General features: G+C 42.5%; 1 protein-coding gene across 1 annotated transcript; it reads left to right on the top strand.

Annotated features, from left to right (window-relative positions):
- The first annotated feature begins 547 nt into the window (after positions 1–547).
- CUNH11orf52 (chromosome unknown C11orf52 homolog) lies at positions 548–8796 on the top strand. The gene is made up of 4 exons (XM_007936608.1): positions 548–579; positions 5974–6011; positions 7670–7740; positions 8548–8796. The coding sequence occupies exons 1-4, from the start codon at positions 548–550 to the stop codon at positions 8794–8796; spliced, it is 390 nt and encodes a 129-aa protein (XP_007934799.1).
- The last annotated feature ends 3385 nt before the right edge of the window (positions 8797–12181 follow it).

The raw sequence follows: 12181 nt of genomic DNA, 5'->3' as shown, positions 1-12181 counted from the left end.
TTGACTCAACGGCACATAACAACAACAACAACAAGAGACTCCAGCATTCAAACCCAGATTCTGGACAGGCATAATAAGATAATGGCACCAGTACCTAGAAAGTGAAACTCATTTAAACCTGGGGAAGATAAGGGAAGACCCCTTTACTCCATTGTAGAAAATGTATTTCAAAGACAATGTGATGTAGTGGAGAAGCATTTCTGAAGGAAAGCCAGAGCCCTTTTCTATCTCAGGTTTCTTACTGTCTTTTTTTTTTTTTTTGGAACTTGAAGCTCAAAGTCTATGGCTTCATCAAAGAAGTTCCAAATCCCAAAGGTGAGATAGCTCTCATCTGGAGCCGGGTGTGTGCCGCTCTAAGTTTGGCTGGGAACGGAGTCACCTGGGAATCCTTCCAGCAGGTGGCTTCCAAAGTCCAACCTGCTAGGTTGAAACCTGACACTTGTCAAGATTCCCCTGGAGCTGCCGCTGAAAGCTAAACTGAGAACCAGGAAATGCATGAGCCTCTTAATGTTGGAAAACAGCTGGTCTTCCTTGGAGACTGAGCACTATGGGAAACCTGCTGGGCTGCGGGGGAAGCTGGTGAGTAGGGGGAAAGGGCAGAGGTGGGAAAGTCTTTGTTGTTGGACTATGGAGGTCCTATGAAGAGGAGAGTTCCTTCCCCTTCATTACATGCATGAGTAAGAGAAAGCCTGGAGATAATTCTCTGCCAACCTCCGACTGCCACCTCCCTCTGCCAGGCACCTCTTGGTTCCAGCACCAGAGCAGCACCCCCTCTGTGTTTCCTCCTTTCAGGAGACTTCAGAAAACACAGCCAAGCCAGATGTCTGTATAGAATGGCCAGAGCAGGGCTGGAATGGTGAATAAGACATTGTTTCTCTTTGTCCTCTTCCCCTTTTTCTTCTCTCCCTTTCCTTCTTCCAATAGTCATAGCCTTTTTTAATTTTTATTGTGATTTGAATAAAAGTTTACAGAGTAAATTCATTTTCCACAGAGGAGTTCATACACATTTTGTTTTATGACATTGACTAATTCCCCACAATGTAACAGCTCTCTTCCCACTTCCTCCCTATAGTTACCTCTTCAGTGTGTCCTTCCCTCCCACCTACTCCTGTCCCCCAACCCCAGCTGTCTCCCTGGGCAAACACTGCCCTTGTGTTCTCCCACAATTGATTGCTCCAAGGAGTATATCTACCTGATGTAAAAGTTTACCCCATATGCCTGTATGCTGTTTGGCTGGAAGTCACAGGAATGAGTTCAGTTCCAGACCTGAAGGGTAAGTAGGGGCCATAGTCTCAGGGGTCTCACAGGCTTTATCAGCAAACCAGCAAACCTGGTCTTTTAAATATAATAATCATAGCATTTGAGCATTTACGCTGTGCCAGGCACTTTACAAACAAGCTCATTTAATTTTCACAACTCCATGAGGGAAGTTGTTTTCCCCTCCCCCTATTTTACCACTGAGGAAGCTGAGACTTCCTAGAAATTAAGTTACTTGCTCAGGGTCACATGACTAGTAAGTGACCCAAGATTCAAACCCCAGTTTAACATTCTTAAGTGTTACTTAAGAGTCCCTGCTTTTAACCAATACATAATACTGCCTTCCAGAGCAAGCAAACTGGTTTGGAGAAATGTTTATTTAAAAGAGCAGAAATGGGAGGTTATCTAAAGAATATCTGAATGTATCTTTCACACTTAATTGCTGGGTGACCTTAGGCAACTTCCTTAACTTCTCTGTTCCTCATCTGTTAAATATAGACTATATGACCTACCTTGTTTACATCACACATATGTTTTAAAGAACAAAGAATATAGTGTATGTGAAAACCTCATAATAAATTATTTGTGGTAGTGTTGGTCTTACTCAGAAGTGTCATCACTATAGACTCTTGAGCCTGGTTTTATTCTGTCCACTGCCTTTTTAGCTATACCAGTCCCTGCCTGGGTCAGATCTTGGGGGTGTTTTATTTGTAAATCAAGCATCATTATATTTAGATGCAGGTGAGGTACACGGTTTCCAGTGTACATAAGATTTCCACATAAGCTTTGGAGTCTGTACATTGGATTTATGTCCTATTCCTCCTGTTCACTCATTTATCCCTTCATTTATTAATCAGACATTCATTGACTATCTACTATGTATCAGGCCAACTGTTAGATCCAGAAGACACAGTAATGAAAAGGAAATTTGGTCTCTAGCTTTGAGTAAGGCATCAAAGTCCTAGGGCCTTAGCTGATTCAGGAACAATAATTTGTGTTTCCCGGAATGTTATCAGGATTGAAAGAAAATAAAACTCTTAAAGCACTCTTTAAACTATGAGATGTCCTCCAGATATAGGACATCTAGAGATCTTTAAGGGCTTCAAGAGAAGGAGATGTAACAGTTTCTTTCACTCCCCTTCTTTTCAAGTCTTCACATTCTTCATTATTGGTCAGTTCTTCCTCTGAGTTCTGATAGTCATGGTAGTTGTACTAGTCAACTTTTATTGATGTTCATTATATGCCAGCTGCTTATATTTATTATTTTATATTAGTCTTATAATAATCCCAAGAGGTTTATGTTCTACTACTTTCCTCATTTCATTAATAACAGAGGCTTAGGGTGGTTAGAAAGGAGCTCTGGCGGAGTAGTGGATAAGGCATCTGGTTGCTAACCAGGTCAGTGGTTCAAACGCACCAGCTAGCTGTCCATGGAAGGAAGATGGGGTGATCTACTTCTGTAAAGATTTACAGCTTCAGAAATCCAATGGGGGTTGCTGTGAGTCAGAATCGACTTGATAGCAGTGAGGTTTTTTTTTTTTTTTTTTTTTGAGGGTGGTTAGAAACGTGCTGAAGGTCACAAAGCTAGCGAACATAAGCATTCTGATTCTAGAACCTATGCTAGATTCTAGAACCAGTACCCTAGATTCTAACCAAAATCTGTTTTCCCTCATAAAATATTAATAGGATTATTTAAAAATTGTTCTCTTCTATTTCTCATTACCTCAATAAGCCTCCAGGCATTCAAAGTTACTATGACAATTCCAGAGTTTTTCACTATAAATTTTCTTTTTCTGATTGCAAAAGTAATAATACATACTTACTGTAGAAAATTTGGAAAACAGCAAAAAGTAGAAAATAAGGGCAGTGGCGGCGGTTACTGGGAAGGGAGAAGAGGAGAGTGGGTTAGGGTTAGGGATGGTCATTGGGGAGTGAAACCAAATGTACATGAAATGTTGAATGTAAAACAAACTCTGCTCTGTAAATTTGCATCTAACGTACAATTTAAAGAATATATATGTATAGCCCATTTAACCATAAAAAAAGTAGAAAATAAGATGCGAACTATAAATATAAGCACTCAGAAGTGACACGAACTTTTTAGCATATGTCCATGTAATCCTTTTTGAATGCTTATGTGCAGTTTTTATTCCAAAACATATCTTACATCTTTTTTTTTTTAATTTAATAAGAATGAATTTTTCCATGATTGTAAACATTCTTCCAACATCTTTTTAAAATGTCTGCATAGTATTACACTGGTTGGATAAGCCATTTATTTAGACAATTCCCAAATGTTGGGCATTTGGGATATTTCCAATTTTTATGTTTATAAATAGTACTGTAATGAGCATCCAGATTTTCACAGGTCTCTATTTCTTAGGATATGAAATTGCTACATCATAGGGTACACACATTTATTTTTCAGACTTTTTATACTTATTGCTAATTGCATTCCAGAAAGATTGCAACAATTTTTATTCTTACTACCAGTATAGGACAGTGCCCATTTAGTCTTCTCAATTCTGAACTAAAAATAAAATCCCTTCATCTATGAATCTAACTGAATTCTCTGGGTTATGTTCAACCACTGTGCAACATCCAACTTGGAAATAGGTTCTCTTCACTAAAATTGGGTAGACTAAATTATGTATTTCAGAATTAGTGTTCTCTCTCTCTCTTTTCTTTTGTAATAATACTGTATTTTCAGTGAATGTATACACAGAAATTTAGATTCCTATTCCACAATTTCTACATAAATTATTTGGTGACATTGTTTATATTCTTCACAATATGTGAGAATTAATGTTTTCTTTATCCACTTAAACAGAAATAAGTAAGAAGACAGTAGCAACAATGGACAAGGAATTAGAAACTAGGATAAGGCTATGACTAGGCAGTGAGAAGAGAATGTAAGAGCTGAAGTGGCAGGAGAGAAAGTAGAAGATACAGAAGTAGTTTCAAAGTTTTTCTTCTGAACCACTGTAAAATCTGGATGGAGGCTCTTCTCTCAACTCAGCAAACAGAATTAAAAACAGAAATGATTATGCTGAGTGAAAAAGGTCAATCTTAAGAGGTCAAATATAGTGTGATCCCACTTGTATCTAGAATAAGCAAGTCTATAGAGACGAACATTTACAAATGGTTACCAGGGCTGAATGAGAAGGGAAGGAGGAGAAGGACTCAACAGTTAGATGGCACTGAGCTTCTTTCTGTTAAGGGTGATGGTATAATCTGGGAATGGATAAGGGTGATGGTTGAACATGATGGACGTAATTAATGTCACTGAACTCTATGTGTGAAGATTGTTGAAATATCAAATCTTTTGTTACAAAAAAAGTAAACCAAAACAAAACCACAAATCTCTGTCATATTTGTCTGGAAAAATTCTGATTTTTTTCCACAGTAGCAAAATCAACATGACTTAGGAGTTTCTCTCCCTCTTTCTTTTTAATTAGCAAAACCAGGAAACTTCCCTAGGGAGACAAGCAGTTAGACAAGTAGGCTCTGGTGACAGCTGGAAATGTACTAGCAAGAAAAAAGTATCCAGAGTAAGTCCCAAACTATTCAGCAAATTTCTCAGAGCAATGTTGTTTCTCCTGGCATCAAACACTTGACAATCACGCAGACACACAGGCTTCACAGGGTACCCCAGGGGTCCAGAAAGGAGTCTAAGAGGTCTGTGCTGAAGCGTGGGTGGGGCGGCTGAGTCACTCACCAAATTCAGCGCTCCCTGTGCTGTGGACAAAGTTCTTGAAAGGACATTAAAGGTTAAATATCTCTCACTTCCTCTGTTAATTGAAAACAAGGACAGGGAAGCAGAGAGGGAGGTCATCTGTTATAAAAGGGCTTTGAGGGGACCCTAATTAGTTAGCCCTGGTTATGGCAGTCTCTATGATTCCCAGCATGAAAGCCCACCATTGGCAGAGCCCCCCCCAGAAAAAAGCACTGACTAAGAAAAAACAGTTAACTCTGAATCCAGCAATATCCCATTGTTTGGTAGTTTTCCCTCACCCTCTGTTGGGACTGGCCTGTTAGACAATCCCAAAATAGTCCTCAGCCCAGCTTCATCCCTGGCATGTAGTCCCTGGTTGCCTGAAGCTGTATTTTGGGTTTGCTTATGTCAGTTGTGCCACTCTACCTTCCAGAACCATCTATTTGGGAGAGGTGTGGTACTTTTTTTTTTTGTCTGAACATTTTATTGTGGTTTGGGTGAAATTTTACAGAGCAAATGAGTTTTTTGTTAAACAATTTATATGCATTTTGTTTAGTGACTTAGTTGTAATCCCCTCAATGTGACAGCAGTCTTCCCACTTCCTCCCTGGGTTTCCTGTTTGCCTTCGCCCTTCTTTCTTGCCCCTTCCTGCCTTCTGAACTTTGTTTTTGAGCAAATGCTGCCCTTTTGGTTTCACGTGGTTGATTCTTCTGAGGAACATGTTTCTCACGGATGTTATTGTTCACTTTAGAGGCTTGTCTATTGTTTGACTGAAAAGTGATGTCCAGGAATTCATTCCAGGTTTGAAGGTTGTCTAACAGCCATAGTCTCAGGGGTGGGTGTGGTACTCTCGACAAATCCTTTGGGGCTGAACCTGGCTCAGGATGAGTCTTTGTTGGAAGAAAGTTGGGAAGAGTCATCCCAGAATTTTAAGGAGACCACAGAGCAAATAATAAAGGAGGGATGCCCTCGCACATGGTGATCTGTTTTTCCTGTCACAGGAGCTGCTCCTCACCTTTCCAGCGAAAAAAGAAAACAGGTAACTATGTGTGGGGAAGGTCTGAAGAAATCAAGGGGTTGGGAGGCGACAACCTAGAGAGGAGAAGACAGCAGAGTCATTGTCTTTGGAAAGGATGTAAGAGTTGAAAAGAGGAGCAGCTTTGGAAGGGATTAAAAAAAAAAACCAAAACTGCCATTAAGTTGTTTTCGACTCATAGTGATCCCTCCAAGGAGTGGCTGGTGGGTTTGAACCTCTAGCCTTCTGGTTAGCAGTCAAATGCCTTAGGCACTATGCCACCAAGGATATAATACACTACAGAGAATCTTTAGTGTAGAGTGACTCAGAACCTCTGGATTGTTCTTTCCATTATGGCAGAGTGACAATGTTGGTTACTTGTTTCTTCATTCAGCCAACAGATATATACTGAGACTTACATTGCATGTGGAGGTAGAGAGGCATAGAAAGAAGGAGACTCTCTCTTGGCCCTGGAAAATTTTAAAATCACGTTTGAGGAAGAGATATGTGAATAAATAATGGCAATGCCATCTATGATTGTTGTTGTTGGCTGCTGTTGAGTTGGCCCCTAACTCATGGTGACCCCATGCACAATGTGATTGGACCATTGTGATCCATAAGGCTTTCATCAGCTGATTTCCAGAAGTGGATATCCGGGCCTTTCTTCGTAATATCATCTACTAAAAGTATCATAGAAGCATACTAATGCCATGGGAGAATGGGAAAGAGCACCAATGTTAGGTAGAGGATTAGGAGAGAGAGAGGAGAAAAAAAAAAGGAGAAGAGAGGAAGAGTGAGGAGATGGACTTGATTGAAAGTGGCAGATAGTTTGATGTAGCTGAGCATGTACCACATGGTATTGTAACACTAGTCTGTTAACTTATTGGTCCCCTCCTAGTAGGCAGTAAAGGAGCCCCGGTGGCACAGTGGTTAAACACTTAGCTGCCAATTGAAATGTCAGCAGTTTGAACCCACTAGCCACTCCAGGGGAGAATGAGGTGGCAGTCTGTTTCTGTAAAGATTTACAGCTGTGGAAACCCTAGGTGGCAGTTCACCTCTCTCTGTGCTATAGTGTTGCTGTGAGTTGGAATCAACAGCAATGGGTGTTTTTGTTGTCATTGTTTTGTTTTTAGTAGGTTATAAGCTCCCCGAGGCAGAGAAAACATCCTCCTCATCTTTCTGTCCTCCAGAGTATGGCAGGCTCCTTAGAGCCTGGCATGTAAAGGACTCTCAACATATATTCATTCGTTAGGGGCTGTGATAAATGAAGGTGGAAGACATCATATAGTGATAGTGAAAGGGCCAGATTGTATACCCTGCTAAGGAGTTTGGCTGTGAGATTTGCAGAAGTGGAAAGAGAACAGAATGGAAACAAAGATATGAGGCAGGAGATTACCATAATAGTTTAATAGAGATATTTGAAAGGGGCAATCTCAGCGGAGACAGGGAAGAGAGGATGGTTTTAGGTTGGGTTTCTTCCCCTCGGAGGAACCCCTGGGTGGTGCAAATGGTTAAGTACTCAAATACTAACCTAAAGGTTGTTGCTTTAGAAATGCCTTAGAAGAAAGGCCTAGGGATCAACTTTTGAAAAATCAGCCATTGAAAATGCTACAGTGCACAGTTCTGTTGTGACACACATGATCAGCGGTATCTGGTCTGGTTTCTGGTTTTGTTTCTCTCAGAGAACCAAATAAGACAGCTGTATAAGCAGCAGCAGCAGCAGCAAAGGCAGCAACAGCAGAATGGCACAAAGGTAATGACAGGCCTCTGTCCTTTCCCTGGGCCGTTTAGACATGGGATCCCAATAAGCTTTTTTATCTTCTGACAGACATCTGTAGAACTTACTGGTTCTGCCCACCTCCCATCACCCTGTGTTTTGGTTACCTAAGGCTGCTCTGATGGGAATATACCACAAATGGGATAGCTTTAACAAACAGGAGTTTATTCTCTTACAATGTTGGAGGATAGAAGCCTGAGTTCAAAGTGCCAGGCTCTAGGGGCTGGGTGAAAACCCCTCGACCTGGGGCTTCAGCTCTGCCTCTTGCTTCTGGCCCACTAAAGCTGGAGGCTTTCTTCACTCAGGGAGCTGCTGACTGCTGAGGCTGACAAACCCAAGGTTAACAGGTAAAAAGGCACAGTCCTGATATTACCAAACCACACGGAAGGCCATTGATTCAAGTCCATTGAAAGTCCCAAGATCGGCAGAGCATGGCAGGCTGCTGACCAACGACTTGGCTACATGCAGGAGTCAAGCATACCAAAAGCTGCAGACCATTCTCAAAGCTTCTTCTAATATACAGGACGCATAACCACATCCCTAAAGCAGCTACCAAACTGCTTGTGGCAGATTCTATCATAGAGTTGATTGCCAGTCTCATCATGGGCAATAACTACCACCAGCTGCCCAGACACTCAAAACCAGGCCCAATCAAGCTGACATATAACCTTAACTACCACACCCCCTAAAAGGACAAAGTGAGGGACATCAGTCTAACTAGCCCTGCATTGGAGGTAAAGGGCAAAACCAAGATTCTCTCTTAATGCTGTCCATTCCTCACAGGGCCCTGAAACACCAGAAAATACCTATGAGCGGGTGTTTGAGCAGCTTGAGCTTGGAGAGAGGAGTCAAAGCTTCAGGTCAGAGGAGAGCAACTTACACTACGCTGACATCCAGGTGTACAGCCAGACCCAGTCACGCTCTGCCTGGGAGGTGAAGAACCTGCAGTTAGAAAATGCTACAGAGTATGCAACCCTTCGCTTCCCCCAGATCACAGCCCGCTATGACAGCAAAAATGGGACTCTGGTGTGAGCCTGGGGGCAGGAGCCAGTTTCCATCATTATACCACTACACCTGTGAAGGAGAATCTGTTGGTTTGGGGAGTTGGGTGGCAGTACCAGGGCCCCAGAGCCCCTGGAGTTGTGAGGGTCTCCAGTCTTGCCTGTTTCTTATTTGCCACCCTTAGCTTGGAGTTGTATTTGGATTACCTAGTGATGGATACAGTTCAACAGAATGCGGGTGCTAGGTTGAGTTAGCAGAAAAGTAGGGCTCTGACCTCTACCTTTGCTCCTGCTCTGAAGAAAAGTACATAAAGAACATGTTACCCCATAAGAACTGGGCTGGTCTTGTTGGACTTTAGTTAATGGTATGTTCCTTACACACCTTAAACTCCAAAGCTGAAGAAGTGTTTGGAAAAGCATTTTGAGCTTTTGCATACAGCCCCCAGGAAGGTTTGAGTTTATTCCTCACTGGCGGGATCAAGATTCCCAGACCTAACCAAGCAAGTGGGGGCAGAGGCTGAAGCCTGGAGACACAAGGTTTTCTGAACATTGGCTATAAAGACTTCGTGTCACTGGTACTGATAGCACGGTGGGGCCCAGAAATTCCCCTTGGCTGGACTGTTGGCTCTCTTGAACGTGGAGATGCTGGTATCAATAAATTGCTTAAAGAATGTGACTGGTGTGTTTTCTAGGGTGGGAAAACTATGGAAATGCAACGAGGATCCTGCTCTGTCCAAACACATTCAGAAGTCCAGCCAGTAGAGTGGCCAGCACACTCCACGTTTACAGGGGCAGAGCCTGTCTGAGGCCCTGGAAGCAGGATGCGGGTGCTGGCCGGCGGGAGGCAGGGTTCTGTCCAATAGGAGCTGTCAAGACCAGCGGGAGCAGGCTCTGGCCGGCAGGGGGCGGGGTCAGAACCGTCAGAGGCCTGGACCCGGCCTGGGCGGCAGGAGGTGGAGCTGGAGCCAACAACGGGTTGGCTCCGGTTGGCTGGAGGCGGGCCAGGCCCAGTCAGGCCTCTGTGTCACCATGGCAGCGGGAAGGCAGCAGCGACGCCTGAGAGAGAGGAGGCCGTTTCTAATAGGGCCTGGTACGGAGATGCTGAATCAGACAAACCGATGATTTAAGAGGTAGGTGCTGAAAGGTGCCGGGTAACTGGGAACTAAAAAAGAGACTCTACCACATTATTTCCACTGGCTGAGCGTCCAGATCTGAACTGGGGACACGAGGAGCGGGGCTAAGGAGGGGTGGGAGGAAGGAGACTTCCAATTACGGAAGTTTCGAGGTCCGAACCATCTCTAAGCCTACCTGGTTCGTAGTGTGCAGTTCCTGATTCAGACTTTTAGAACTAGGAGTAACTCATTTCAGCTAAGTGGTAACTCATTTCCCTTTCTCAACCTATCAATCCTCTGCAAGTATCTCTGTCCCCTGGATTGGTCCCTGACAGGAACGGTTTCCTTAAAAATGGGTAAACCCACTGCCCTGGAGACAATACCGACTCATAGTGACCCCCATTGGGTTTCCGAGACGGTAAACCTTTACGGAAGTAGATTGCCCAGTTTTGCTTACGTGTAGTGGCTGGTGGGTTTGAACCACCAACCTTCTGGTTACCAGTCAGATACCTTAGGCACTGTGCTGCCAGAGCTCCTTAGGATGGGTAGAATACTGAAAATAGACTAGCAGCAAAAAAGTTGGTAATGATACTATCTACCTCATAGAGTGAGGAGCTCTGGTAGTGTAGTGCCTAAGGCACTTGACTGCTAACCAGAAGGCTGGCGGTTCAAACCCACCAGCCACTGCTCGGAAGAAAGGTTGGGCAATTTACTTCCATAGTGATACTGCCTCGGAAACCCAAGGAGGGGTCGCTATGTGTCGGGTCCGACTGGATGGCAAATAACAACAACAACACCACCTCATGGAGTGATTGTGAGAATTTAAAGCACTTGGAACAGTGCAGAGTATGCAGTTAAGTGTTGATAATAACGCCATCATCATTCAAAAGAGGTCAGTTGGAGGACTGCCTCCACTGATCATTGGTGGAGCAACTCCCAAGCATGTTTTCTATAACTGGGGCTAATACAGTTAACCTTATCTGTCACCAAGGGTTATTTATTGTGAGGGTCAAATAAGATGATGTAGGTGATAGCACTTTGAAGTCCTAAGGATGGAGGGAAGTGAGTGCTGGAAGCAGAGCTCCCAGTATTTCTCCTGATTGTCTTCTGGGTATTCCCTATGGTTCTTGACTGTTAAGTGTGGGTAGGTGGGAAAATGCATCCATGCTTAACTAATAATAGGGAAGCATTCCTCTCTTCTGTATTATCCCTAAGTCCTAAATGAGTAAATTTTTAAATGCCATTGGGATAGCCTTATTGTGGTTATAATATCTTGGGCTTGATTTTCTGCTAACCAGGGCTCTATTTCTGATACTTGGAGGTGACTCAAGTTAGTAGTTTAGGGGTGGGGACTAACCCCACTAGGGTGGTTTAGCTCTTAGGATTTCTTTCCAGTGCACTATCTTTGCATATTTCTTTCTCTTCCTATTTTAAGGTGGCCCTGATCCAGCTCTTCTAGGGACTCAGAAGATGGGGACTCAAGTGGTTATGAGAGTCTATAACTCCTTGCTGCCAGCAGAGCCCTCTGTAAGTTTCAGACGTACTGTTGAGAGAAGCAGGATGACATTACTGCCGTTTCAGTACAGTTCTACAACTGGGAAAGTTCTCCTCCATCAGGACTCAGATCCTGAAACAAAATTATAATATATTTTCCTTCTTTCTATTTCTTATGGAAAGTCTAGCTCACTTGGGCCATCTTTTTCTGGAATTGATCAAATCAGGCAGAAGTTGAAAAATCTAGCCATTAACCAGAACAAATGCATTTTTAAAAAACTTAGATAAAAAATATTTGTTATAGAAATAATGTACCTTAATTATAGAGCATTTGGGAAATAGTGCAAATGATGATTGAAAAACAACAAAACTATAGTTCTCCCATCCAGAAGCAACCACTGTTAATACTTTGGAATATTTTCTTTTTATCTTCATAATTTTTCCATGTTTGAAATTATCTTATACACACACTTTCTTATTTTCATTTTTTTCACTTAACATTTGATATTATAAAATTGTTATATGTTTGTTAAACATTATGTTTTTAATTTTCTTGGTCATTTTTCTTTGTTGGACTTTTAGGTTGTTTCCCTCCCACCTTCACTATAAAGAACTAATTTATTTCCTCATTTAAGACTCTTTTTCCTTAGACTATTTTTCTAGAAGTAGAGTTTCTAGGTCATGTTCCCTTAGGAACGTTTAAACTGATAAGTTACCATTGTTGTTGTTGTTGTTGTTATGTGCCATCGAGTCGGCCCCGACTCATAGCGACCCCTCCTTGGGTTTCCGAGGCAGTATCACTACGGAAGT

Source organism: Orycteropus afer, unplaced genomic scaffold, assembly GCF_000298275.1.
Source record: "Orycteropus afer afer isolate SDZICR_OR568_19922 unplaced genomic scaffold, OryAfe1.0 scaffold00036, whole genome shotgun sequence".
Classification (NCBI taxonomy): Eukaryota; Metazoa; Chordata; class Mammalia; order Tubulidentata; family Orycteropodidae; genus Orycteropus; species Orycteropus afer.
Note: the sequence above shows the minus strand (reverse complement) of the source record. Positions and strands in the feature narration are given on the sequence as shown.

Excerpts from the sequence above, each read along its gene's own strand:
- CUNH11orf52 (XM_007936608.1), top strand. The coding sequence starts at position 548 with ATGGGAAACCTGCTGGGCTGCGGGGGAAGCTG. Across the intron at positions 580-5,973 it reads CTGGGCTGCGGGGGAAGCTG|GAGCTGCTCCTCACCTTTCC; the intron begins GTGAGTAGGGGG and ends TTCCTGTCACAG. Across the intron at positions 6,012-7,669 it reads CCAGCGAAAAAAGAAAACAG|AGAACCAAATAAGACAGCTG; the intron begins GTAACTATGTGT and ends TGTTTCTCTCAG.